The following is a 27,208-nucleotide window of genomic DNA, read 5'->3' as shown; positions in this document are numbered from 1 at the left end:
GGGATACTCAACCTGTATATATAAACAATACCAGGCACAAAAATCTGTTATGCTTTCAATAAGCAATGTCCACAAATGTCTAATGTGTGTGCCGCTTCCTTAGGATTCAACCACGAATCCACATAAATGCTTGCAAAAAGAAATAAGAGAAAGCACACCAGTGGCCATAAATGCATAACAGATTTTACTTTATACTCACATTGGGGTTAGGGTATAACAGCTTGCCATAACAGAGATCCAGCAGTGCAATCAAGGGTTAACAATGGAATCCAGATATCACTCAGCAGCAAACCGCAGCAGGTAAGCGGTGTCGGGTGCCCAGATAGCCACCGGCCGATGACAACGCCACTGCTTCTTGGACAGAAGAAGGTCACGCCCAACACGTTTCATCATGGGATCAGAATTCATCAGGGCGAAGTCCGATCCCGCGAGGAAATGCATTGATGAAACCGCCATGTGTTACTTGCGGAGACCCGATTTATCAAAGTGGACTTCAAAGTAACTATCCCATATTGCCTCCATACACCAGGATGCCCACCACTCCAATTGAGAGGACACTGGAGTGTGCACGCTGGTGAGCAGACACCCCCTGATAGTGACTGGTATTTTTCCGGGGAAATGAGCAGGGTTGGCACAACAGGGAGACATCTGTGTGACAGGGAGACCAGCTCTTGCCAGCCAGAGCATAAAGCTTCTGCAGCGCATGCTAAGTACCAGCCTCTCTGAGTGCATCCCAGTATTGGTGAGCATCTCCTCCGGCACTACAGTACAGACCGGCTGATGTGACGCTGTGCAAATGACACAGCTGGGATGAGGAGGACACATGCACATGCGCAAACACCAACCATCGGCCGGCCGCATTCGGAGCCATCCGACTCAATCAGAATAAGGGCCTATGTGTATAAGGGGCACTACTGTGTGATTTAATATGAATCAAGGGCACTACATGCGCTGTAATGTGTGTATGTGTATATGGTTTTGCTACTGTGTGCTGTAATTTATATTGAAGTTACTATTGCTACTATTGTTACTATATATTACTATATTGTTACTATTGTGTGACCACACCCCTTCCTTTTGGGATCATTATCCTTTTATGGGACGTAGGGCACAAATTCCCTGCCATTGGTCTAGGTTCTACCTAATAAGGTGTCTGTGTGTGTGTGTGTGTGTGTGTGTGGGTGTGTGTGTGTGTGGGTGTGTTTGTGTGTGGGTGTGGGGGGGGTGTGGGGGGAGGAGTTCCACCACCTCTCCATGACCACTTTAAGCCCTGGTCTCCAGTTACAGGAGACACTGTATTGGTGTGGAGTGCACGGAGACTTATACTGGGGTCAGTTTCTAAATCAACAAATACCTAATACCTGCCTTTATATACTGATTATAAACATTTGCAGTGAACCCATGAACTGAGATTCTCCTCTTGGGTCTATTTTGACTATCGAATACACAGTTTTCAGGTTACAAAAATATCATACTGATAATACTGACCCTATTTTATCTTCAACGATGGACTTGCCATGTTAAAGTGCTGTGATCGGGTCATTATCGGGGAGTGTGTATTAATGCATATGATACTGTACCATTGTTTATGGCTTTTGCAGCTGCTTTTAAGAGATTCTGATTTTTATGTGCATCTTCATATTTTAAGCGCTCTATTTGTCTTGTTACACTGTATACAGCAAAGCCCTTAATATACTGTTCACTGTGGCACAGTAATGCATGCACGTCTGAATGCAATGTGCCCAAGTAATCACATTTAATCACCCCATGGCCAAATGCATGCAAATACCACATAGCAATGTGCATGTAATGACCACATGCCAATGAGCACTTAGTGACCCCATGGCAACAAGCATGTAATGACCACATGACAATGAGCACGTAGTGACCCCATGGCAACAAGCATGTAATGACCACATGACAATGAGCACATACTGTAGTGACCACATAGTAACAAGCATGTAATGACCACATGCCTACGAGCACGTACTGACCCCATGGCAACAAGCATGTAATCACCCCATGGCTCCCCTGGGGTTTCTGGGAGTTCCCCGTTTCTTGTGGTTATTAGTTAGCTTGTCCCCTTGCTCTCTCCTGGCCTTGGTGGGCGCGTTGTCACTCTTAAGACCAGGTGGCATCGGGGTTGGAGACAGACTGTCTCCTTCAAATGCGGCAATTATTGGCGAAGCCTAGTTCTGCACGCGCCCGCCAACCCCCAGTTTGAGGCAACAGAGTTAGGTTTGGCGGGGACACTCCAAGAACCCTTACACAAATAGGAAATTCCCCATGGCAACAAGCAGGAAATACCATGCAGTATTGAACAATACTTACGTCCCCTTAAGGACTGCAGAAGTCAGGGGTCCCACCGGACAAGGTCGCTCCAGTCCTTGTCCTACAGAACCTCTCTTATGGCATGGCTTGCCCTCTGGTAGGCCTCCATCACTTCCCTGTTAGTAAAAGGGGTATTAACGTAAATAAATGCACAGTATTCACCCACTTGTCCCCATAGCAAGTTATAAAATAGTGTAATGATAGACACTTCAATGTAATTGTATTTATTAGTGTCTATCTGCAGTACTGTAGCTTACTGAACAGTACAGTATTAGCAAAGTAGTTCCGGCGGTATAGAGCTTATTAATATTGTAGTCACTTCACAATACAGTTTCTCCCACTAGGAGGTACAACTGCCATAGGCAGAGGCGTAACTATAGTCCCGCAGCCCCCGCGGCGGCGGGGAGGCGCTAGGCAGGTGTGGGCGCCGGGGGGTCTGCGGGACTAAGTTACCTCCTGCCCTCCCCCCTCCTTACCCCATTGCCGCCGGCGCCGCTGCCTCTAACCCGACACGCAGACATGCAGATCTGTGTTGGGTGACGGGCGGTCCCCGGCTCCGGCTGCAGTGCTAATCTAATGAGACACTCAGACACTCATAAAATGGCTGCCCCCATACAGCATTATGGGTGCAGCCATTTTATGAGTGTCTCATTATATTAGCAGTGCAGCCGGAGCCGGGGACCGCCCGTCACCCGACACAGATCTGCGTGTCGGGTTAGAGGCAGAGGCGCCGGTGGCAACAACGGGGTAAGGACTGGAGGGGGATAATATTTGGGGGGGGGGGGCACACCCAAAAGGTCCGGCGGGGGGCGCCCAAAAAGAGGTTACGCCTCTGGCCATAGGTGAGCTGAATGAGAGGGGCAACATCTGTAACCTCCAGTAGCATTCACATCTAATTACATCTGTCTTGTAGTCTGGTGGCACTGCCATGTAATCTGGTAGCACTGCCATGTAATCTGGGGGCACTGCCATGCAATGGAATCCTATCCTTATGTATCCCTCCGATTACCCCTATAAATTGTAAGCTTGCGAGCAGGGCCCTTCTATCTTTATGTCAGTTTGTTTATACCTAGTTTGTTGTTTCCAGTTGTAAAGCACAATGGAATCTGCTGCACTATAAAAGAAACTGTAAATAAATAAATAATAATAATTAGTTTCATTTTCTGTGAAATGGAAATAATTCCCATAAAAAGTTCTTGAAGGGCACAACTCTGAGCTCATGATTCACTGAAACTAAATTCATCATTTTACTTTCATTTCCTTCTTATATTCAGCAGTGAGATACAGCGTATGCATCTATCAGTTACGTGGTTAGTATCAGAGACAGAACAAGCTCCTCACTGCAGACCCAGCTATGGATGTAGACGCCATGAGACAATACATCCAGCATTTCAGCCTTGATAACTGTGCCCGAGGGAATCAGGGCTATAAGCGGGTTCTCCTCCAGCTTTTCGGATTTACCGGTCATGGTAAATCCTCCTTCATTAACAGCTGCATATACGTTATGAATGATGGACCATATGGCTACTACGCAGTGGTGGCTGGTGCAGAGGATAAACCGGAGACGATGAGGAGGAACGCGTATAAGCTGACTGAGACCATCACACTGGTGGATAACCGGGGATGTGCGACTATGAACAAGTATGAAACTGGGGTGATATATGCACAGCTAGGTAAGTAGAGACGTTGTCCTCACTCCTGCTGTAATATAGACCAGTGGTTCCCCACCTCAGTCCTCAAGTATCCCCCACACACATAGGCAAATCTAGAATAATGGTAATGGGTGGTCCCAGATCTAGACATAATAGCAGGGGGACCTTTGCGCGTCGGAGACGCGCGGCAAAAAGAGGGCATGGCCTCATGGGAAGTAGGCGTGGCATCACAAAAAGGGGTGTGGTATTAAACTTTAGACCATACACAGTAATGCCCATTACACATTTAAGCAAACTCCGTAATACCCATTACTCATAAAGCCACACGCCGTAATGCCAATTACACATAAGGCCACACACCATAATGCCCATTACACATTGTGCCACACATCATGATGCTCATTTCATACTATATAACACACCATAATGACCATTACATACTATATAACACACCATAATGCCCATTACATACTATATTACACACCGTAATGCCCATTACATACTATATTACACACGATAATGCCCATTACATACTATATAACACATTACACATTGTGCCACACATCATGATGCCCATTACATACTATATAACAAATGGTAATGCCCATTACATAAGTGCTGCTTACCTACATGCTCATTGTTAGGGGGTTCTTACTTTATGGCACCATAGTACCCATTACACATGATGCCGCACACCATAGTACCCATTACACATGATGCCGCACACCATAGTACCCATTACACATGATGCCGCGCACCATAGTACCCATTACACATGATGCCGCACACCATAGTACCCATTACACATGATGCCACACATGATAGTACCCATTACACATGATGCTGCACTCCATAGTACCCATTACACATGATGCCGCACACATAATGTCCCTTACACATGATGCCGCACATATAATGCCGCTTACACATGATGCTGCACACCTTAATGCCCCTTACACATTAAGCCACACATTATGCATAATGCCCCCACATACCGCCACTTGTAGTGTCCCTTAAGCAATGCCCCCAAAAGTGCCACTTACTGTAAATTTTTATATGAGCCTTCGCTGCTGCTGCAGGGAGAGATGGAGAGCGGTGCAGCTGCTTCTATGGGGAGAGGAGCAGAGCGCAGCGCAGAGCACGCTCCCACTCCCCTCCTCGTGTCCCCTCTAGCTGAGTGGACATTTGAAATATTGTGTGCGCTGTTGTTGTGCGTGACATTGGGGGAGCATGCCGGGCGCCGGCACCACATGATTAAAGGGGGGGGCGGGTTGAGGTGAAAGCAGGGAGAAGAATTGGAGCGGAAGCTGCAGGGGTGACAGTCATTGACAGCTGGGCAGAGAGCAGGGGGCTTCCCGGCTGTATTCAGAGCACTGCAGGTCACAGCTCTTTGAAATAATACCACTTTCACAACAGAAAATGCAGGGATTTACCCGGGAATATGGTCCCAGGATCATGCAGGGACATTCCCAGGCTGTCCCCTTATATACCAGCCTAGTCCCTGCATTTTCTGGTGTGAGGGGGAGAGACAACCACTCCCCTCTCCCTACCCCCCTTTAACCAACCAGCTTTATCTTCAGAACCAACTGACCCATTTACATGAGACCAGTATCATATTGAAGAACTTTTGAGTTGGCTTCAAATGATTTTGGTTCGGTGAAACTAGGCTGTTTGGTTCCAGAGAAATCTGCCCTCAAACAACATAAACAGTCATGAAATTACATTTAAAAAATGTAAAAAAAAAACGGTTTAACCTCAATATCCCTGGAACCAATTAACCCATATGGATCCAGCCTGGTATCAGATTGAAGGCCAACGATTTGGGTTCGACTGAGATCAACCTCGAGCTTCAGTGATGGCGAAGGGGGAACTGGCAGCCGTTGAACTGGGTGGGGGTCGGAATTAGCGGGTCCCATGTTATCCTATAGGGAAAACGTTCCAGCTTTGCCTGGCAGTATCTCCGGATGGGTGGTCCTGTGCACCACCGGACCACCCCCTAGATTCGCCTATGCCCACACAGTCCACATTTTCCAGGTTACCCGGCAGGTGCACAGGTGCACTCATTACTCACTGACACATTTTAAAAGATCCACAGGTGGAACTTATTATTGTACTTGTGATTCTGTGTGGAGACCTGTAAAACGTGCACTGTGTGGGGTCCTGAGGACCGAGGTTGAGAACCACTGATATAGACAATCAAAATTAATTTCAGACACTAAGATGGGAGTTCTATTAAAGATAGGGCAACCAATACAACTTTATATATTACTAGTTAAAAGTCCATCAAAGTGACAGCTTCTGCAATGTACTTTCACTTTGAACCGTGACAGTTGTTACTTCCACTTTGAGCTGTGACCGTTTTTAGCCCACAAACTCTCCACCCCACGGCCAGTCCCTATCTGCTCCTACCTCCAATCTGTCTTCACAGCTCCATCTCTCCAGAAGGGGTAATTTGATCCTTTGAGTGGCCTCTAGTGGTCACTGGCAGTACTTACCCTCATAGAGGTGAGGAGTAGTTAGCCTGTTATATAGAGATTTTCTAGAAGGTGCTAAATATATAAGAAATAGATTCTGATTGGTTGCTATGGGAAACATATCATCTTAAATAAAACTAGCATATAACAGAGCGATGAACTCCGTACTTTAGGCCTTATTCTGGTTGACTTGCTCGGGCGCAAATTTGCCCCCTTGTGAGTCATCCAGACCCCATCCGGCGAATGGTGGTACGCCCGCCCCATTCGTAAGCCAGGTTGATTTGTCCAGCACACAAATTCATTCATTCGCATGCCAGTGGGAACCTCCCGTGTATGGGCACCTTAAGCAAATAAACCCCTGAGACTATTTCTGAAACCAAACATCTAATATAGGAGGTGATTCAGGTTGGTTTGAAAAGCACATTTGGTTTGCTAATGGACAAAACATGCTGCACTGCAGGTGGGGCAGATGTAACATGTGCCATGAGCTTTAGATTTGGGGGATACGGTCATTCGGTCTACAGCAACTAGGTCGACAAGCATTGGGTAGACACCACTAGGTGGACAGGCAGCAAGGTCGACATGGGTGAAGTTCCACAGGTCATTATGTCAACACATCATTAGGTCAACATGGGTAAGGTCGGCAGTCAAAAGGTCAACATGGGGTTTTTTATTGTTTTTTTGAGCTGACATGTGTCGACAGCCAATAGGGCATGGTTGGAGAATAAAATAGTGTGCCAAGCGTAGAGAGGCACTGTGCGCGAAGCATTGCGAGCGAAGCAAGTGATGCAAGGGTATGCAGTGTACTTCAAACTGTGTCCATGTCAACAGTGTCGACATTCGGGTAAAAAAACAGTGCAAAAACCCCATGTCAACCTTTTCACTGTTGGTCTTGCCCATGTCGACCTAATGCTTGTGTCCACCTCATGACCTGTCGACCTACACCCATGTCTAGACACATATAAACCTTGCTGCCTGTAGACCTAGTGGCTGTAGACCAAACGATCCCAACCCAGATTCAGTTGGTGTTTGTACTTTAAACTGATATCTATATTGCAGTGTAAATATAAAGCAGCCAGTATTTACCCTGCACAGAAACAAAATAACTCACCCAAAGCTAACTCTCTCTGTACATGTTACATCTGCCCCACCTGCAGTGCACATGGTTTTGTCATTCGCAAAACAAATGGTCTTTGTGAGCCAACCTGAATCACCCCCTTAATCTCCAGGTTTGAAACCTCAACGGTCAAATTAAGCAGCAGGTAGCAGGGCGCAGGTTGTATTTAACTATCGTGTGTTACAGGGTTTGTTTCTCACACTGAAGGAACAGGTGTCTTTGGAACATGGAGTATGAGGTTCAAGTCAGTGACAAAACATCATCAAAAGTGACACCCCCTACTCCCGCATGGAAGATGCTTACTTATCTAGACCATACCTCCCAACTGTCCCGATTTTAGAGGGACAGTCCCGATTTTCGGGTCCTGTCCCTCTGTCCCACCCGCGGCAGGCATTGTCCCGCTGCGGGGGGTGGCAGTTGGGAGACCCCCCAATCTAGTAGAATAGACGCTGTGCGCATGCGCACAGCGTCTATTCTCGTATGAAAATGAGGTCGCGGCTAATTAGCATAAGCCGCGCCCTCATTTGCATACGCCCCGCCCCCTTTTCGGGCGCTCGCGCGGCTTCGCCGCGCAAGTGTCCCTATTTCCACAAGCCAAAAGTTGGGAGGTATGATCTAGACAATCCTTTTGGGTGTTATGTAATTACAGTAGGTGCACGCCAATGGTGCCGCCAGGTGTGCACCACTGGCACAGCACCTCTAGGGACACTCCCCCATCGCTCACTCCCTCACCGCCATTCATAGCAGTGACAATGGCGGCAGGCTCAGGGATGTTCGCGGCAGCTCAGGGGGGACTCGGAAGCACTAGGGAGTTCAGGCTGCCGCGTCCTCCTCGAATATCCCTGAGCCTGCAGCCTGTGTGGTAACTGCTATGAATGGCGGCTGGGGCAATGGAAGGGGAGCTCCGGCATACGAATGCCAGAGCAGAGGTGAGGTGGGAAGGTGGCCCTACATTCTGTGGTGTTTTTTTCTGGTGTAGGAGAAATCTGCTCTGGTAGGTGTATCCTGCCACAGCAAAACTCACCACTCAAAGGGTTAAACATGTCCAGGGCATTAAAAATGTGACCTTGCCACAAGGGACATGGTGCTCGCTTCAGGCACAAGGTTCTGATCTTGAGATTCTGATCTACTCTGCCCAGAAATTCATACAAACCATCTTTCCTTCAGGCCACTGACAATTTTTAATGGGGGAAGTACACCCTACATCCATTTTTTTAATACTTACTCTCCGGAGTCCAACAGTGGCAGCAGCACTGCTGAAATCACCAGGAAAATGTTGCAGTGGTCATTTTCCCAGCGCTGTCCCAGCTGTAGACCCTGGGGCAGTGCTAAGGTCCTCTAGAGACTGGTGCTGCCCAGAGCGTACAGTTCTGCAGGCTAGGGAGGGGCCCAAATGGAGTCTGCACATGGGCCTTGCCACTGCAATAATTGCCCCTGCCTCAGGCTACATATATTGTCCTATGCAGGCCTCAATTTCTCAGAGGACAACCTAGGTGCTCATCTAGGCCATGGCAGGTCCTAAGGGGCCCACAAAATCCTTCCCATCCTGGCTTCTAGTTACTGTAAATGTTTTACAGAAGCGCGGTAACAAGGCTCAGGCCAGTGTTAATATCACTAATAATGGCAATGAGTTCTGTTACTGGGCCTCAGAATGAGCATCAGGAGCGTTTACAGACTTCTCCCTCTGTTTCCGGTTTTCCACATTACAGTAGAAATGAATTATTTGTGTTATAGGGATATCAACTAATATACGGTAATGTGTTTGCTATCACTGACGTGATCCACAAATCAATTGGCTATAACACGATGAGTATCCTTAGGTAGTATATTAGGAACCATGTTGGTTTAAAATAATGGGCACCTGTGCTGTTATTGCCAATGTGTCACCACTACTGGTGTAATATGAAGGGATACACAGCCAATATATATGATGTTCTCCCCTGGCAGTGTAACTGGTATTATATGTAGCTCATCACACAAATACATACTGGCAGACAATCAATCAGTTTAGTGATCACTGTCAGGACCTGAGTTTCCTGTGAATGCAACTGGGGATCACGAGTCACACCAGGAGACTGGAAGGTAGCTGGGCCACTGTAGGTCTTTCTGAGGCAGCAATAGTAGACTGAAACGAAGAATAGCAGAGGATGACCGGAGCTGGAAGACTTAACCACAACACTTGACTGCACTTGAAGAATAACGGAAGACTGGAGCCGGAGGAATTAACCAGGTTGCTGGACTGGACTGCAAGAATACTGGAGCTGAAAGAAATAACCAGGATGCTGGACCAGACTTGAAGCATAGTGGAGCTGAAAGAATTAAGCAGATTGCTAGATCGGACTTGAAGAATACTGGAGCCGGAAGAATAAACCAGGATGCTGGACCGGACTTGAAGCATACTGGAGCTGGAAGAATTATCCAGATTGCTAGACCGGACTTGAAGAATACTGGAGAGGGAAGAATAAACCAGGATGCTGGACCAGATGATCGTTTTATTTTTTTTTGTCAAGTCTTCTAGGCTTCTGCCAAATATGCCAGGAAAATTAAGTGTATTTTCCTGGCGTATTTGGCCGGCAATTAGCGTCCGTATCCCAATAATTGCATATTATTAGCGTATTGGAAATGAGGCTGCTTAGTAAATTAGGAATCACCAGTCTTTTGAATGGTGATTACTATTCGTATTCTTTCCATGGTGTAGACATTCGTATTTGTAAATACAACTATGAATGTGCCATGAATACCTACAGTATACAAATTATCGTATTTTCAGGACAGTAAATCCAGAAAATAATAAATACGCCCCAAAAAGTACAAGTGCAAATATGATTTTTTTATTTGTATGTCACTTAGTAAATTCCCCCCACTGTCTCCCACCGAACTACCGTAAATGCGACAATGCATGAAGAGGATAAATATATGAATAATATATCCAAGCAAGACTTATGTATGCAATAATGCAAAAGGATATCAATAATAAGATAAAACTATTCATGTTGTGCTGGATGATAATTACATCAAATAAAGAGACCATATAACTCCACACAGATAAACACAAAGTTAAGGAGGGCAGATATAATGCAAGAGATGGTAAAAGCACTTATCTCTGCCCAGGCAGGGTTTGGGAAATCACACTGGATACCAGGAAGACTGGACACAGGCAGGATCTCTGGAACAGGACCAGTGACTGCTGACAGGACAGCTGACAGGCAAGGACTTATCAGAGAATCATTGGTGCCATGCAGAGGGCTGCCAGGAAGTTTAAACTGGGGACTCCCACTCAGGAAGCGCCCCGGCGTCGGATGGCAGCCACCCCTTTCCTCCGTCGCTCAGAACGTCTAAGCATCCTCGGCCGCTGTACTTTATTTCCGGACAACAGGCCCGGCACTTCCACTCTGGGATCGTCTCCTAGCAATGGCCTCGCTGCGGACTCAGACCCTCTCTCCACAGCTTTCAGCCGCCTAGCTGTCCGGAGGCTGCCAGGTGCTCACACCTAACAATTCCAGTATAAAGTACTCCCATTTGGTTTACATGGTGCCCCAGCAACCTTTCAAAGAGCTACAGGATGAATAAGTTGCTGCGTCTCCACAGGGAGTATGTGGCTGCATGTTTAGAAACATAGAAACATAGAATGTGACGGCAGATAAGAACCATTTGGCCCATCTATTCTGCCCCTTTTTTATCCTTCAGGTAATCTCAACCCTTTTTAATCCTTATTTCTTTGTAAGGATATTCATATGCCTATCCCAAGCATGTTTACATTGTTCTACTGTCGTAGCCTCTACCACCTCTGATGGGAGGCTATTCCACTTATCCACTACCCTTTCTGTGATGTAATTCTTTCTAACATTTCCCCTGAACCTCCCTCCAGTTTCAGTGCATGTCCTCGTGTTCTATTACTACTTTTCCTTTAAAGAAAATTTCCCTCCTGTACTAAGATTTCTACCATGTCCCCCCTTTCCCTTCTCTGCTCCAAACTATACATGTTAAGATCTTTTAGTCTATCCAGGTAAGTTTTGTGATGTAGGCCATGCACCATTTTAGTTTTTGTGTGACTGGAGTTGGACCCTGCCTTGATACTAAATCATACTGCTTGATGATCACTGGATCCTAATTTCTCACCCACATATATGTCTGATATCCTGTCACCATTTGTATGGCGTATTAAATATAATATTGAGTCTTTGTGAGTAGGCTCCCTTGCCAATTGCTTGAGAGCTGCTCCCTGAAGGGAATTTAGAAATTTGCCACTTGTAGATGATCTTGCAAAAGACTCCTCCCAATTCACATCAGGTAGATTAAAGTCTCCCATGATTATGACCTCTCCCTTTAAAGCCATTTTAGTGACATCAAGCAATAGGCTCCTGTCCAAATCCTGCCCCTGGCCTGGTGGCCTATAGATTACCCCAGTATGAATAATGTCCTTCTCCCCCATTTCTATGGTCAACTAAAGGGCCTCATTTTTTTCTTCAATGTTTTGTAAAGTAGCATTTATGCTTTTCTTTACATACATTGCTACCCCTCCTCTGATTCTTCCCATTCTGTCCTTCCTAAATAAATTGTATCCTGGTATAGCTATGTCCCAGTCATGATTCTCATTACACTATGTCTCTGTAATAGCCACAATGTCTAGGTCATCCCTGGTCAGTATTGCAATTGGCTCAGGAATTTTGTCTCCTAGGCTTCTAGCGTTTGATGACATTGTTATTTTCAGCTCTGACTAGGAGTCACATCTACCAAAGGTAGAAGCAGTCTTACAGTCTTTACAGACCTACGGGTTTACTGCCAACCCTGAGAAATGTGCCATTGGTATGATTTAGGTCAATTATTTAGGGAACATTGTGGGCAGAGGACAAGTTAAACATCAGCCTAGTAAGGTAGAAGCAGTTCTCACCTGAACTAAACCTAAATGTTCTTGGTCGGGTGGGGTATTATCGCAGATTCATTCGAGATTTCGCAGCTAGAGTGGCTCCACTAACGGAATGTCTTACGAAACAGTCCCCAGACAAAATAACGTGGTCTAGACCTGAACTAAACCTAAATGTTCTTGGTCGGGTGGGGTATTATCGCAGATTCATTCGAGATTTCGCAGCTAGAGTGGCTCCACTAACGGAATGTCTTACGAAACAGTCCCCAGACAAAATAACGTGGTCTAGACCAGAGGAAACTGCTTGGCAAGATTTAAGGTGAGCACCACCAAGCCTGTCTTGCAAGCTCCTGACTTTAGAAAACCATTTGTGTTGCAGATGGATGCCTCTGGGACAGGATTAGGAGCAGTTCTCTCCCAAGAGGTAGATGGAGAGGAAAAGCCAATCCTCTACCTTAGCTGTAAATTATTGCCAAGAGAGCACAAGTGCTCAACTGTAGAGCAGGATTGCGTAATCTTTAAGTGAATCAGTGAGTCCTTGAGATATTTGTTGGAATGAGAGTTTTTGTTGTTCACAGACCATGCACCTTTAAAATGGATGCAAACAAACAATGAGGTGAATGCTCTTGTGACCCGTTGGTTTTTGGCCTTGCAGCCATTTAAGTTTGAGGTGAGGCATCGTCCAGGGAAACAGCATCTCAATGCCGATGCCCTATTCAGGAGGTTTGTAGGTCCTGATCCTCTAAGCAAGCTATGGTGAAGCTAGGGAAGGAGGAAGAAGGTGAGGTCAGCGACCTCTGGAAGATGGTGCAGGGCTTTGTACCTGGACGGAAGTAGAGGTGGGTGAGGCTGAGAGCTCACCTGAAAATTGTGTAGCTTCACCAGGGTGGTTGAAGCTAAGGGGGGAGAAGTTTGGCAAAGTCAGCATTCCTCTACATGAAAGTAATGCTGAGGATCCAGACCAGGTTTTGTTAGCAGTAGCAGAATCCCAGGTGTAATCAGCAGCACCTGGGGTGTCCTGATTTAAAGCTTTCCATGGCAGAGTCTCCTTGGTGGACTATCTACGCGAGTGAAAGGCCGGGGGTCTGGATTAGACTATGGACCATTGGAGCCTTTTAGGAGTCTGCTAAGCCTGTATGCTACTGCCGTGATACCAGCTGTATATGAATGTCACCTTCTATGCTGTACCTGCTGATGATAATAGTCGTCATCTGAGACCCTGTGTTTGTGATCTTTGTCACAACAGCCAAAACAAAGAAATGTCTGAGGACAGAGGGACTTGGAGACCACACTGCAGCACACACCACCCAGTAGCAGAACTATAACTGGCATCTGCCTGAGCGGCCACCAGTCATTTGAACCAGCCACCTCTCCCTCAATGGTCCGGGCACTGGTTACAAAGAGACACATTTTGTTGGACTTTCTAATATTGCAACATGCCCTGTGATAGCTTGTAGACATTATAAGTAGAAATGTGTGCTAAAATCGTGTGCATTTATCAATCTAAACCACAAAATTTGGATACAAATTCCAAATTCTGGGCCAGAAGAAGATCCAAACGAGGACTTGGTTCAGATAGGATCATTTCGGGAGATCTGGGCTGGGTTTTGGATCTGTACGCATCCAGAAATTTGGATGGATTCAGACTTCTGGAGAACCAAACTGCACATCTCAAATAATAACCATTTTATGGGTTAACCCAGTGGTTCCCAAACTGTGTGCCTAGGCACCCTGGGGTGCCTCAGGACACTTACAGGGGTGCCTTGGGTTGGTAGACCAGGATCAATTCATATTAGTTATGTGCAATGTAACAGGCAAAAGCAGTGCTTGTGGCTGCCAATCATAATGTATGTGGACAAACAGGAGCAAATCCTACATAACTGTGACATATACACACAATGAACTTACTTTTATATTTTTTCCTGAATTTCTCAATAAGAAACATTGGTACTTATGTAATATCTGGGCTCCCGTATTTCTTATGAGACCGCGTCCCCTCGCGGGGCTTGCTGCGCTCGCCACGCTTCGGGCACGTTGGCTCGCTGCGCTCGCCACACTATATAAAATCAACTCCATGCATAGTTGGATAGTAGGGGTATGAAAAAATGGGGTGCATTTAACATGGGAGCCCAGATAATACATAAGTACCGAAACATTTGGTCTAGGGGTGCCTTGAAAACATTTTGATGCTCTAGGGTGCCGTGATTGAAAAAAGTTTGGGAACCCCTGGGTTAACCATTGATCAAGAGGAAAAAGATTTTTGTAGGATGGGGAGAGTATCAAAAACTCCACACAAAACTGCAATAACCTGGCCCTCATAATATGACAAGAATTAAAAATAGAAAATATGAAATGGTAAGACCAATATTGGTCAAGACATCTGCCTACTGCTGCAAGTGTTCTGTGAGTTAGCCTATACTCACAAGTGGTTGCACAAGAAAAGAGGTAGTGAACACAATGTGCAGCTGGGTCCATAGGCGAATCTAGGGGGTGGTCCGGGGGTGCACAGGACCACCCATTAGCCCATTTTGTAGCTGAGGACCAGGGCTTTCCAACAAGCCCAGCCCCGTGTCTCTAGCCCCCTGGGAACCGGAGATACGGCCAGGCAAAGCTGGAACGTTTTCCCTATAGGATAACATGGGACACGCTAATTCCGACCCCCACCCAGTTCAACGGCTACCTGTTCCCCCTTCGGCATCACTGAAGCTCAAGGTTGATCTCAGTCGAACCCATATCGCTGGGCCTTCAATCTGATACCAGGCTGGATTTATATGTGTTAATTGGTTCCAGGAATATTGAGGTTAAACCGTTTTTTTTTTTTTCATTTCTTAAATGTAATTAGATGGCTGTTTATGTTCTTTGAGGGCAGATTTCTCAAAAGTTCTTCAATATGATACTGGTCTCATGTAAATGGGTCAGTTGGTTCCGAAGATATAGCTGGTTGGTTAAAGGGGGGTAGGGAGAGGGGAGTGGTTGTCTCTCCCCCTCGCACCAGAAAATGCAGGGACTAGGCTGGTGTATAAGGGGTCAGCGTGGGAATGTCCCTGCATGATCCTGGGACCATATTCCCGTGTAAATCCCTGCATTTTCTGTTGTGAAAGGGGTATTATTTCAAACAGCCGTGACCTGCAGTGCTCTGAATACAGCCGGGCAGCACCCTGCTCTCTGCCCAACTGTTAATGACTGTCACCCCTGCAGCTTCACGCACAACAACAGCGCGCACACTATTTAAAATGTCCTCTCGGCTAGAGGGGACATCAGGAGGGGAGTGGGAGCGTGCTCTGCGCTGCGCTCTGCTCCTCTCCCCATAGAAGCAGCTGCACCGCTCTCCATCTCTCCCTGCAGCAGCAGCGTAGGATCATATAAAAATTTACAGTAAGTGGCACTTTTGGGGGCATTGCTTAAGGGACGCTACAAGTGGCATTATGTGGGGGCATTACGCATAATGTGTGGCTTAATGTGTAAGGGGCATTACGGTGTGCAGCATCATGTGTAAGCGGCATTATGTGTGCAGCATCATGTGTAAGGGACATTATGTGTGCAGCATCATGTGTAATGGGTACTATTGTGCGCGGCATCATGTGTAATGGTACTATGGTGTGCGTCATCATGTATAATGGGTACTATGGTGTGCAGCATCATGTGTAATGGGTACTATAGTGCCATCAAGCAAGAACCCCCTAGCAATGAGCACGTAGGTAAGCAGCACTTATGTGGCAAATGTGTAATGGGCATTATGGTTTGTTATATAGTATGTAATGGGCATCATGATGTGTGGCACAATGTGTAATGGGCATTATGGTGTGTGGCCTTATGTGTAATTGGCATTACAGCGTAATTGGCATTACAGCGTGTGGCTTTATGTGTAATGGGTATTACGGAGTTTGCTAAAATGTGTAATGGGCATTACTGTGTATGGTCTAAAGTGTAATACCACACCCCTTTTTGTGATGCCACGCCTCCTTCCCATGAGGCCACACCCCTTTTTGGCGCGCGGCTACGCCGCGCAAAGGTCACCATGCTGTTGTATCTAGATCTGGGACCACCCATTACCATAATTCTAGATTCGCCTATGGCTGGGTCTAAATATGCGTATAAAGTAATTCAAATAATTTAATTTACCCATAGGTGCTGTACACTTTTTTTTTTTTAAATTGAGTGATTTTTATTAACAGAAATGAGAACAGTGCACATCTGTACTTTTGACATACATAGAGTATTAAGCAAGTGTGAAGAAACATGGCAAGCAATAAAAGGAACAATAGGATATATCGGTCGACAATAAACAAATGTAAACCTTTCAGTGGTAACCATGTTATAGTTTGTTCTTGTCCATCTCTACCACTCACTCTTATGGGATTAGGAACAATACAGAGTATGCATATGATTCGGTTACATGTTATATTTTCTTCCCAAAGAACATAACCCAGTACCAGTACCCATAACATGGAGTACTATCCCGCCAACCCCCAAACAAATAACAAAGGAAGAGAAATTGAAAGAGACAGCTAGAAAAGAGAAAGAAAGAACTGCAATAAAATTAACTTAAAATACAATGTAAAGAGGGGCACTGCACACTTATCAGATTATTACTTCCAACATGTACTGTAGGTGAAGTAAGATGTGGTTCTGTTTAGACTATGCTGGGGGGAGGAACAATGAGAATGCTTATAGTGGGTATTAATACGTAGACAGGTTCTGCTGGGGATCAACGGACAGGGCAAATCTGGAGGAGGTCCATCTACTCCACTTAGCTATATAGGGGACTAGTGAGCCCCTTGATCTGTAGGTGAATCTCTTGTGGCCCGTGACCTCATTGACAAGGGATCTCCAGCTGTATATACTCGGGTGTGAGACATCAAACCATTTCCTTGCAATCAGGACCTTCGCCAGGGTAGTCAGGCAGAGAACATACTTGTATATGGGGGGCGAGTGGGACTCCTTGAGGCCAAGAGCAAACATACAATATCTGGGGTCCATGGGGGGAAGAGATGGTTCAGTGATAATTATGTCAGCCCAGACCGCCTCCCAGAAGGCTAGGACCGGCGGGCAGGACCACAGCATGTGCCAGAAGTCCGCGCCGAGCGAGGCGCATATGGGGCAGGCGTCGTCAGCTCTGAGACCCGCTCGGAACATGGAGACTGAAGAGCAATAGGCCCTGTGCATTACATAGAATGAAATTTGCTGGTATTTCAGACAGGGGGTGGCATATCTGACTGAATCAAGGATCTCGGCCCACTGCTCTCCATCTAATGGCCCAATGCTGAGCTCCCATTTGGACTTGAGGGGGTCGAGGCTGTTGGTGTCTATCCGACTAACAATACCCCTATATATGGTGGAGACTTGTTTCGTGGAGCCAAGTTTTGAAGTAGGGTCCTGATAGGGGAGTCAGAGGTAGAGGAGGGGATTCTTTAAACTGAGCTTGGGCTGCATGTCTAAGCTGTAAGTAGCGATAGAAGGATCTGTTGGGTATTTGAAATTCCCCAGAGAGTTGCTGAAATGTTTTTACTGTACCCCCAAGGAATAGCTGGGAGACGGATATGAGTCCCGCCTTTAACCAAAAACCATCAGAGGAGAGCTGCTTGAACTCAGGGTACGCCTTGTTGTACCATATGGGGATCTCCCCATCTACCCCAGCCCAACCGCAAATCCTATGAGCCTGCCGCCATACAAGTAGTGCCTGTCTAAAGAGAGGGGAGAGGGTGGGCGTGAAAGGAGAGTAAAGAAGAAACTGAAGGGGGGGAAGACTGGACCCCACACACTCGGCATAGGAAGACTCAAAAGTAGGACCAGATCTACCCAGTATCAAGTATGACAAGTGCACTAACTGGGCTGCTAGATAATAAACTCGGAAGTCTGGGAGTCACAAACCTCCATCCACTCTAGGCTTAGTAAGTGTCTTAAGTGCAATCCTAGGTGGTCTATTCGCCCAGATGAAGGAGGAGAGGAGGGTATTAATGGCCATAAATACATGTTTAGGTATGTAGATTGGAGAGTGCTGGAGCAGGTATAGGTATTTGGGGAGTATGGACATTTTAATAAGGTTGATTTGGCCCATAACAATTAGGGGGAGTTTCTTCCATTGGTGTATTTTATTTTTAAATTCCTTAGTGACCGCATCGATGTTAAGGGATACGAATTCACATATTTTAGGGTTGATCCAGACGCCCAAATATTTAAATTTAAGGACCCACTGGAGCTGGGAAGTGGACGGCAATCTTTCTGGGATCCTACCTGAGAGGGGAAGAATACTAGATTTCCCCCACTTGATGAGCAAACCTGGAAATGTCCCAAAGGATTTCACTATCTGTAACGTTCCCTCAAGGGAAGCCTCAGTGTCGTTAAGAAATAAAAGAGTGTCGTCGGCATACAGGGCAACGACATCCTCCCACCCACCCACCCACCCACCCAAGGGGATACCTCAGGCGATTGGGGAGTCACGGAGCATAATGGCTAAGGGTTCAATGGCAAGGGCAAAAATGGCAGGTGAAAGTGGGCAGCCCTGCCTAGTGCCCCTACCAAGTGGAAACGTCGCGGTCACAAACCCATTAACCGAGATGCGGGCCACGGGTGAGGAGTATAGCAGGTGGACCCAATTAATGAACCCGGGACTAAAGGCAAAGCGACGCATGACCTCCCACAAATAGTCCCACTCAACCGAGTCGAAGGCCTTGGCAACGTCCAGAGACACCACCACTGCCCCCGACCCCACCCCCGGATCCCCCTGTAGGTGACAAAAGAGTCTCCTAAGATTCCGAGTGGTGGATCGGCCTGGCATGAATCCAGATTGGTCCTCGTGAATAACCGAGGTGACCACCACGTTAAGTCTGGTAGCCAAGATTTTGGCTAATATTTTCACATCCGTGGAGAGGAGTGATATGGGACGGTAGGAGTCCGGCAGGGAAGGATCCTTCCCAGGTTTGGGAATAACAACAATAATAGCCTCTGCCGTGGACGGTGGGAGAGCACCTCCTGCTTTTAGATCAGTATACAGTTGGAGAAGATAGGGCACAAAATAGTCTTTTTACTTAATATAGACCTCTATTGGTATACCATCACTACCAGGGGCATTTTTATTGGGAAAAGAGGCAATTGCAGACTCAATCTCAGCTGATGTTATGTCTGCTTCTAGAAGGACAACAGACTGTTGAGACAGGGGAGGTATGTTGACCCCCGAGAGCAGTGCAGTGCGGGGGGCCCGGGGTACTTTAGACAGGGGGGCCCCCTTGCACCTGTCATTACTGGCCGCAAACTGCATTGGAGAATATTACACTGTAAAAACACATAGTAAAGGCAGTATAAACTTGGTCAATGGTTAACTGCAGGGGATTATATATATATATATATATATATATATATATATATATATATATATATATATATATATATATATATATATAGAGTGTGTGGTATGTCCGGCACTCCTCGCTAACTGATGATCATAGGGGCCCGGGTGCCTTCCCCTGTGGCCGTGCAGCCACCAATACAACCTCCAAAAACGTAGGCGTCACTCCGGGGCTTAGTGAATCAAATGGTGAAGTTTATTGTTCTTCTAAACGGTCTACGCCGTTTTGGGCATTCGCCCTTCGTCAGGACCAGAAGAATTAACAAGTTGCACTTGTTAATTCTTCTGGTCCCGACGAAGGGCGAATGCCCGAAACGGCGTAGACCGTTTAGAAGAACAATAAACTTCACCATTTGATTCACTAAGCCCCGGAGTGACGCCTACGTTTTTGGAGGTTATATATATATATATATATATATATATATATATATATATATATATATATATATATATATATATATATATACATACATACATACATACATACATACATACATATATACATACCACATAAAAAGCCTGTATTTGTCCTTCTGCACCTTACTCTGTAGGAGACCTCACAGTCCTAGTGCTGCCTCTGATTAAAACCCTCCCATGACTAAGCTGCTGCTGCTGTTCTCCATGGGCCTGAGAAGCATGTAATGAGCTCTACCAATCACAGCTCAGCACAAACCTCTCAGCCTCTGCCCTCTGGTGCAAAGTGTCATGGGACATAGTCAACTCCCAGTAATGCACAGCACACTTGTGCAATCAGTGTGCCTTGGCTCCCGATGCTCAGCACCATTAATCATTGTCACATTGGCAGATAGGTGAAGCTGCAGCACTACCCCACTCCCATGCACAAAACCTTTAGCTTAAAAAAAAAAAAAAAAATTTAAATACATGCCAACCACAGGGGGCCCCTAGCTAGAGGGGGGCCCAGGGGCACTGACCCCTTGTGCCTCCATTATAATACGGCCCTGCCCGAGAGGTATTGCTCTAGCTGGTAAGAGGTACATGTCGCCCAGGACGAGTACAGCGATGAATAAAAGGAAAACCTGTGCTATCTCCGGCGTTGTGAAGTACTTCACAGCCCGCGGGTCGCATATCTTTTGAATGGAGCTGGAAGATCTCTCGTCTCGGGCGAGATATGCCATGTAACTAACCCCCACATCAGATTGGGAGTATCTAGCGTGCTCTGAGAATAGGAGTTTACGTTTGGACTTATCAAGCAAATGGTCGGTCCAGAGTTTACGGGCCACATCCCATGCCAGCTTGTCCGCAGGGAGGCCAGAGCCCAGGTATGCGCTCTCACAACGCGAGCACGCACCCTCGAGCATAGCCTCCTCCTCCCTACCAGATCTCTTAATGTTGGCAATTCTCTTTAGGAGGGAGCCACGGATAACAGTCTTAAATGTCTCATGTTTAGTCGCAGGGCTAGGGCAGGAGGCATTGTCCAGTTGGAAGTCAGACCACTCCCCAAGGAGCACATCGCTGTCTGTCAGTAAAGTGAGCCAGAAGGGATTTAGCTTCCAGGTACTGGCTCCCCTAGAGGGCATAAGATCTAGTGTGATAGCCAGGGGGGAGTGGTCTGATATCCCCCTCCGGAGGTATTCCACTGATAGAGTTTTGGGCAACAGGTCCATGGAGACCAGTGCAAGGTCTATTCTAGAGAAAGATTGATGGCCTGCCGAGAAACAGGAGAACTGCCTCTGACTCGGATGTCTGTGCCTTCAGGCATCAACCAGATCTAGTTTGTTTATTCATTTGGAGAATGGGGTGGGCGAGGGAGAAGGGGGAGAAAGGGGGCCGCCCGCACACGACCGCCTGTCCAGAGATCTATTAAGGATGTTATTAAAGTCCCCAATGCAAACAATAGGGGCTGCCGGGAAGGAGGCAAGAAACGACACAATCTTCTTAAGGATGTCATTATTATAGGGGGGAGGTATGTATATAGCTAGTATATTCATAGTAATGTGATTGACTGTGGCTCTAAGGAAGACATATCGCCTATACTGGTCGATTTGGTGGTGGGTAAGGTGGAAATTAATGTTTTTTTTTATCAATATTGTTACACCTCGAGCATTATTGGAAAAAAGTGGAGTGGAACATGTGTAACACCCAGGGCTTTTTGAGCGACATTGTCTTAGTGCCCATCAAGTGAGTCTCTGAGAGACAAGCTACATCTGCTCTGTGTTTTTTTTATTTCGGAGAGGATGAGGGAGCGTTTAACCCAGTCGTTAAGACTCCTAACATTCCAGCCGAGTATGCGGAGCCCCGCTACACTATTTGGGGGAGACATAACCTAGAGAAAGCACGGGGAAGGAGGAGGGGGAGGCCACTGCAGCTGAGGCAATAGAGGGAAGGGCAGGTATCTAGAGGGTAGAATAGGATGGGGAGAGACTGAGGTATAAGTTTAAAGGAGGCCCTATCTGACCCAGCATCACCCAAGCAGCAGTTGGTAAATGAGAAAACCGCAATTCCACCCACAAATCCTGTGGACACAGTAATCAGTGCAGAAATATCTTACAGATATAAGGTATAGTAACCGTTTAAACAAAGTTGCAGTTGAAAATAAGAAGCATAATAAAAAAAATCAAAAAAAGAAAAAACCCCAACTCCCAATCCCACCCGGCATACCTATCAAACATTAGATATACTTTGGATCCCGGTTAACAACTAAAACTACAATTACCCAACCAGTAGATTAACTGTGTGAACCAAGGGGTATAGAGACCAGTGGTCGCCTATAGAAGAAACTATTTCCTTGCATCGAGCTCCTTAAGAGTATACATATCCTGAACAAAAAACACACATATGAAGGGGAGGATAATAATATCTGGAGCCTAAAACCATAAAAGGAAAATATCCGCTAATCAGAGCAAAAAATTCAAATGTCCCACTTATAGGAGGGTAGAACCATTATGCTCATGGAGGGGACATCAGTTCGGTCACCGTGGTCTGTGATCCAGCCACTGCTCAGCCTCTTGAGGGGAATTGAAGAAATGTGTGCTGCCCTCCGCTCCACCACCTGGTTGTCGATTTTAAGCGGGCCTCGTTCGCGGGCCAGACGGAGAACTGCATCTCTGTCTTTGTAGTGTAGGAAGCGGGCAATGAAGGTGCGCGGGGGAGCGCCCGGTGGTGGGGCCCCGGTGGGCAGACGGTGGGCCCTCTCCACAGTGAAGTGTTGGCTGAAGTCTTCAGGGGAGAACAACTCAAGGAGCCATCTTTCCAGGAATCACTTGGGGGAGGAGCCCTCCGCCCTCTCCGGCAGGCCTACAAAGTGTACATTGTTACGGTGCAGCCGCCCCTCCATGTCAGATAACTTGGATTTGACAGCTGCCATCTGTGTGGTAAGATCAGCCACCGCTGTTTTTAGGGGATTAGTTGTATCTTCCAGGTCAGATATCCGGTGTTCCGCCTCTCCAACTCGTTCCCTCACTTTTTGTATATCGTGGCGTATGAGGGAGATGTCGGATTGAACCTGGCCAATTTTGTCCATGACCCACTGTTCAGATGCTGTAATGGCCATAAGGATCTGCTGTGTGGACTGGATGGGATTTTCAGCAGGAGGGAGGTCCTCTCCCTCCTGAGGGGACGGCGGGGGGTTAGATTGCTGTGAGGAGTGTGCTGAGGGAGGGGGTTGGGAGCCGCGTGCATACTTCTCCAGCCTGGTGGCGGCAGACGCAGCACCGGTTTTTCCCATAGTGCCAGGTGAAGGGTAGAGCAGAGTGTGCCGTCCAATGCCGGGTAGAGTGTATATTTAGGCGCCAGAGGCAGTAGTATTGAAGTGTAAATGCACCACTATATATTGACACCAAGGGCTAGGTGTGATGAGGGGTAGAGCTCCTAGAAGCAATATCAAAGGTCACAGAGACACTAAGTCCCAAGTTAGTGGCAGTTATGGAAGGTAACAAAGTCCCGGAAGCAATATCAGAGAGCCCAAAGGTATCTGTGTCAGAAGCCAACCCTTCAGGTGGCAGGTGCAGCACGTGGCAAGGCAACAGAAGCAATATCAGAGAGCCCCAGAGCCAGTGTAGTAGAGGGTAACTTTACAGGTATCAGCCGAAGCAGGGGACAGGGTCCCAGGAGCAATATCAGGGAGCACAGAGTCACTACAGCAGGGGTTAATCTTTCAGGTGTCTGCTGCCTATGATGTGAGAGAAGCAGGAGTGGTGTCAGGGAGCTCAGGGGCAGATTTATGAAGCTTGGAGAAGTGTTATCTATCCCCATAAAGAACCTTAAGTGCAAGGTGATAATGGTTCAGCCAATCAGCCACAATATGTAAATTGACAGGTGAGAGCTGATTGGCTGAACCATTAGCACCTTGCACTTAAGGTTCTTTATGGGGATAGATAACACTTCTCCAAGCTTCATAAATCTGCCCCTCAGTACCTGTATGGGCGGGATGTACTAAAGGGAAAATGCGGTAAAACACCCGTTTTACTGCATTTTCCTATGTATCAATACCCGTCCGCCCCGTTTTCGCAAGGCAGGGTATCGCCACTCTCTGGATGGCGATACCCTATAGAAGCCTATGGGCTTCTTTCGCCACCCGCCGTCCGCGCACCCCCCCCCTTCCGTCCTCCTTTGATCTCCTCCTTCCCCTGGTGTCACAGCCGGGAGGACGTCCGGCTTCAGGGGGGAGGAGGAGACACAGGGGGACGCTGGCAGCCGCCGGGAGGTGACGGACACACCCGCAGCCCACATCACAGGTATCGTGGGGGCCTCCGTCACCGCAACCCGATGCTGGCCGCATATGTTAGAACATATGCGGCAGCATTGCGGCGGCTGCCATGCGAAGGGCGGCGATGTATATTAATACATCCCGCCCTCTATGTGGTAAGCCCTTTAGGCGCCAGCTGCAGTGGGCGAGAGGGACTTGGTAGAAATATCAGTGGGCAGAGGACTGATTTATGGCAGCATACAAGCTCTGGATGAGCTGGAAGGAAGGGTCCCCGGGGCAGGATGGATTGTGCTGTAGTCTCCAGCAACAGCCAGGGCCTCAGGGCCAGGTGACACAGGCCATCCAAGATGGCGCCTATCGCCTCCGCCCCACCCCCCACCAGGACCAGCTGTTGGGCCGGGCGCACCGGCTCGACTCACCCGCAGTGCGACCTCCAGGGGGGGACCGCCGCCCTCCGATGGCTGTAAGGGTGGTGGGCGCCGGGTCCCCGTGTCCGCACAGCCGCTCCAAGTTCCGTTTGCTGAGCGGGGGGACGGGAGTGCCTGCCCGCGTCAGAGCCGCGCGCCGGGGCTCTGTCACTCTGGCGGGGAACAGGACGGACGGCAACAGGATGGAGCAGGCCGTCAGGTCCGGGCGAAGCGGGAGGCACGAAGTGAGAGTCACAAGCCCCAGGAGACACTCCGGCTGCTCCGACCTCCGTACTAAAAGATGACGAACAGTATATGCGGCGGGCAACCACGGGAGCAGATCCCCCCAAACCGCGGCAGCAGGTTACTGTGGTGTTATCTAGGAGGTAGGGGTGCCCAGATGTGTTCAGGAACCAGGATTTTTTCCAGGATAGGTGAGGAGCTCTGTGAGATCGCAGCCTCTCACGTGCTTGGACAAGCCACGCCCCTCAGGTGCTGTACACTTCACACAATGAAAATTTGCTGGTTGGTGCTCAAGTCAAAAATATAGGGGAGTGGCTTCATGGTGAAGGGGTGTGGCCACAAAATAATACCAATTTATATTACGGAGCACTGTTGTCTCCAATATTCAAATTACGGCAACAGAGTTCCACATACATAAATGCCCCCACAGACAGAATACACTCTTCCCGGCATACTGTTTCCCAGGTGGCGGGTACGGCAATGTGGGTGCTGCAGCTGCAAATTAGCAAGTTCATATGGCGGGCCAGCAGCGGGACTCGGGCCCGTGGGTGCTCATCAATTTCCGTGGGTGCTCGGGCCCTTGAGCACCCACAGAATCGGCACCTATGTATAGGTATACATAAAATGTAAAAAGCAAAACAATAATCAAACCACAGAATAAATATAAAAAAAGAGGTTAAAAAAATATAATATACACCTAAATGTATAACTTGGAGTTAGATTGCAATTAGTCCCATCAGGAATGGGAGGATTAAATCACTCCCCAATCGATAAGTATTGCAGCATTAATTAGATAGCCTTTTAAGCCCGCATTTGTTAGTTGCTCCAGATAATTAGAAGTTAATCTGTTCAGACATTCACAACCTCTTTAGCATTTAAACAAAACCACGCAGTGGGCAATTGGTTGGTTAATAGAATGAACAGTTAGCTGTACGGTGGCACATAGAGTTAAAGTTGAGTTGGATCTCACCATCTATGATTCTTATTTGATGGAGCAGCGGTTCCCTCAGGAGTGACCACGCCGGCCACCTGCGATGGAATAGTCAGGAGGGGAGCACAATAACCATTGATAGTGCGCATGTTCGTTTTAACCTAAAACTATTAGCAATCACAAAAATAAGCTGTGCTGGAGATAACGCTTCTGGTTGCCCACAGAGGAATGACCCAAATGCACTCTTGGATGAGACATGGAAAACAATCGTGCACTGGTGGCAAAAATCACAATCCAGGCATTGAATGCAAAAACCATTTCCATAGAATCGAAAACACTGGTGGTTGCCTATCATTGGTTTCCAGTGATCCTCCCTACAGTAGAAAATCTGACATTCAGAGGTTCAGATTTTTTTAGGTTGGTCACAGATGAGGATTTTCTGAAGATGGATCAGTGAAGACTGTCTGACCATTGAATTCAGCAGATACAATGTAAGGCCAATATTCAAGGTCGGGTGTGTTATTATAATCTGTTAACACTCGCTTTGCCTGGCAGGTCTGCAAGATGTTGATTACAGTCTGAATTATGCTTCTGTGGACGAGGAGGTGAAGCCACAGCAGCACCTGAGCCTGACACTGACTCTATTACTATACCCTGAGTCGGTTGGCACCTGCGGAGGTCTTAGACTTCTCCACTAATAGCCACCTTTCCAGGGCAGAATAGCTCCACCCTGTACTCGGATGCCACCTGGTTTTTCACAGTGACACAAAGTCCCAACCGAGTCAGGGTACTAGTAATAGGATACACCGACTAGACAACACAAAGATAAATAGGCTCTGCACATGAACATAGACTAGAACATGCAACCTTGCAGACTAAGACTGAAGGATTTGTGGCCGAGCCGATATTATGCGAATCCATTGCAATAAACAAACAGTAACTATAACCAAGGTATAGCGAATAGGTCTGCAACCCAACAGCCTATGCAACACCGTCACCAGGCTAGACCAATATCTCCAGCAATTGCTGTGAGGCAGACAAACAAGATATACAGTACTTATATGTTAGCTGGACGCTGACAACATAGCTTTGGCTACATTATCAGCGTAGCCATTGTCGGGCGGTCGGCTAATCTCGGGCGTCGGCCAGGGAGTGTGTGGCGGGCAGATGGGAGGGGT

The 27,208-nt window shown here is 47.3% G+C and overlaps 1 protein-coding gene across 2 annotated transcripts in view; it reads left to right on the top strand.

Moving 5' to 3' along the window:
* The window catches only part of LOC146019744 (uncharacterized), a 178,833-nt gene that overhangs the window by 116,561 nt on the left and 35,064 nt on the right, over positions 1 to 27,208 (top strand). The window contains exon 1 of one of the 2 annotated variants that reach the window (XM_083152270.1): positions 3,614 to 4,004. The exons of the other annotated variant lie outside the window; for it this stretch is intronic. Coding sequence (XP_083008396.1) covers positions 3,686 to 4,004 — 319 coding nt within the window. The 5' untranslated portion in view covers positions 3,614 to 3,685. Of the gene's footprint in view, positions 1 to 3,613; positions 4,005 to 27,208 lie in introns of those variants that run through there. 2 annotated transcript variants of the gene reach the window in all.

Source organism: Crinia signifera, chromosome 7 (assembly GCF_055691185.1).
Source record: "Crinia signifera chromosome 7, ASM5569118v1, whole genome shotgun sequence".
Taxonomy (NCBI): Eukaryota; Metazoa; Chordata; class Amphibia; order Anura; family Myobatrachidae; genus Crinia; species Crinia signifera.
The sequence above is the reverse complement of the archived record's forward strand: the minus strand, read 5'-3'. Positions and strand labels throughout refer to the sequence as shown.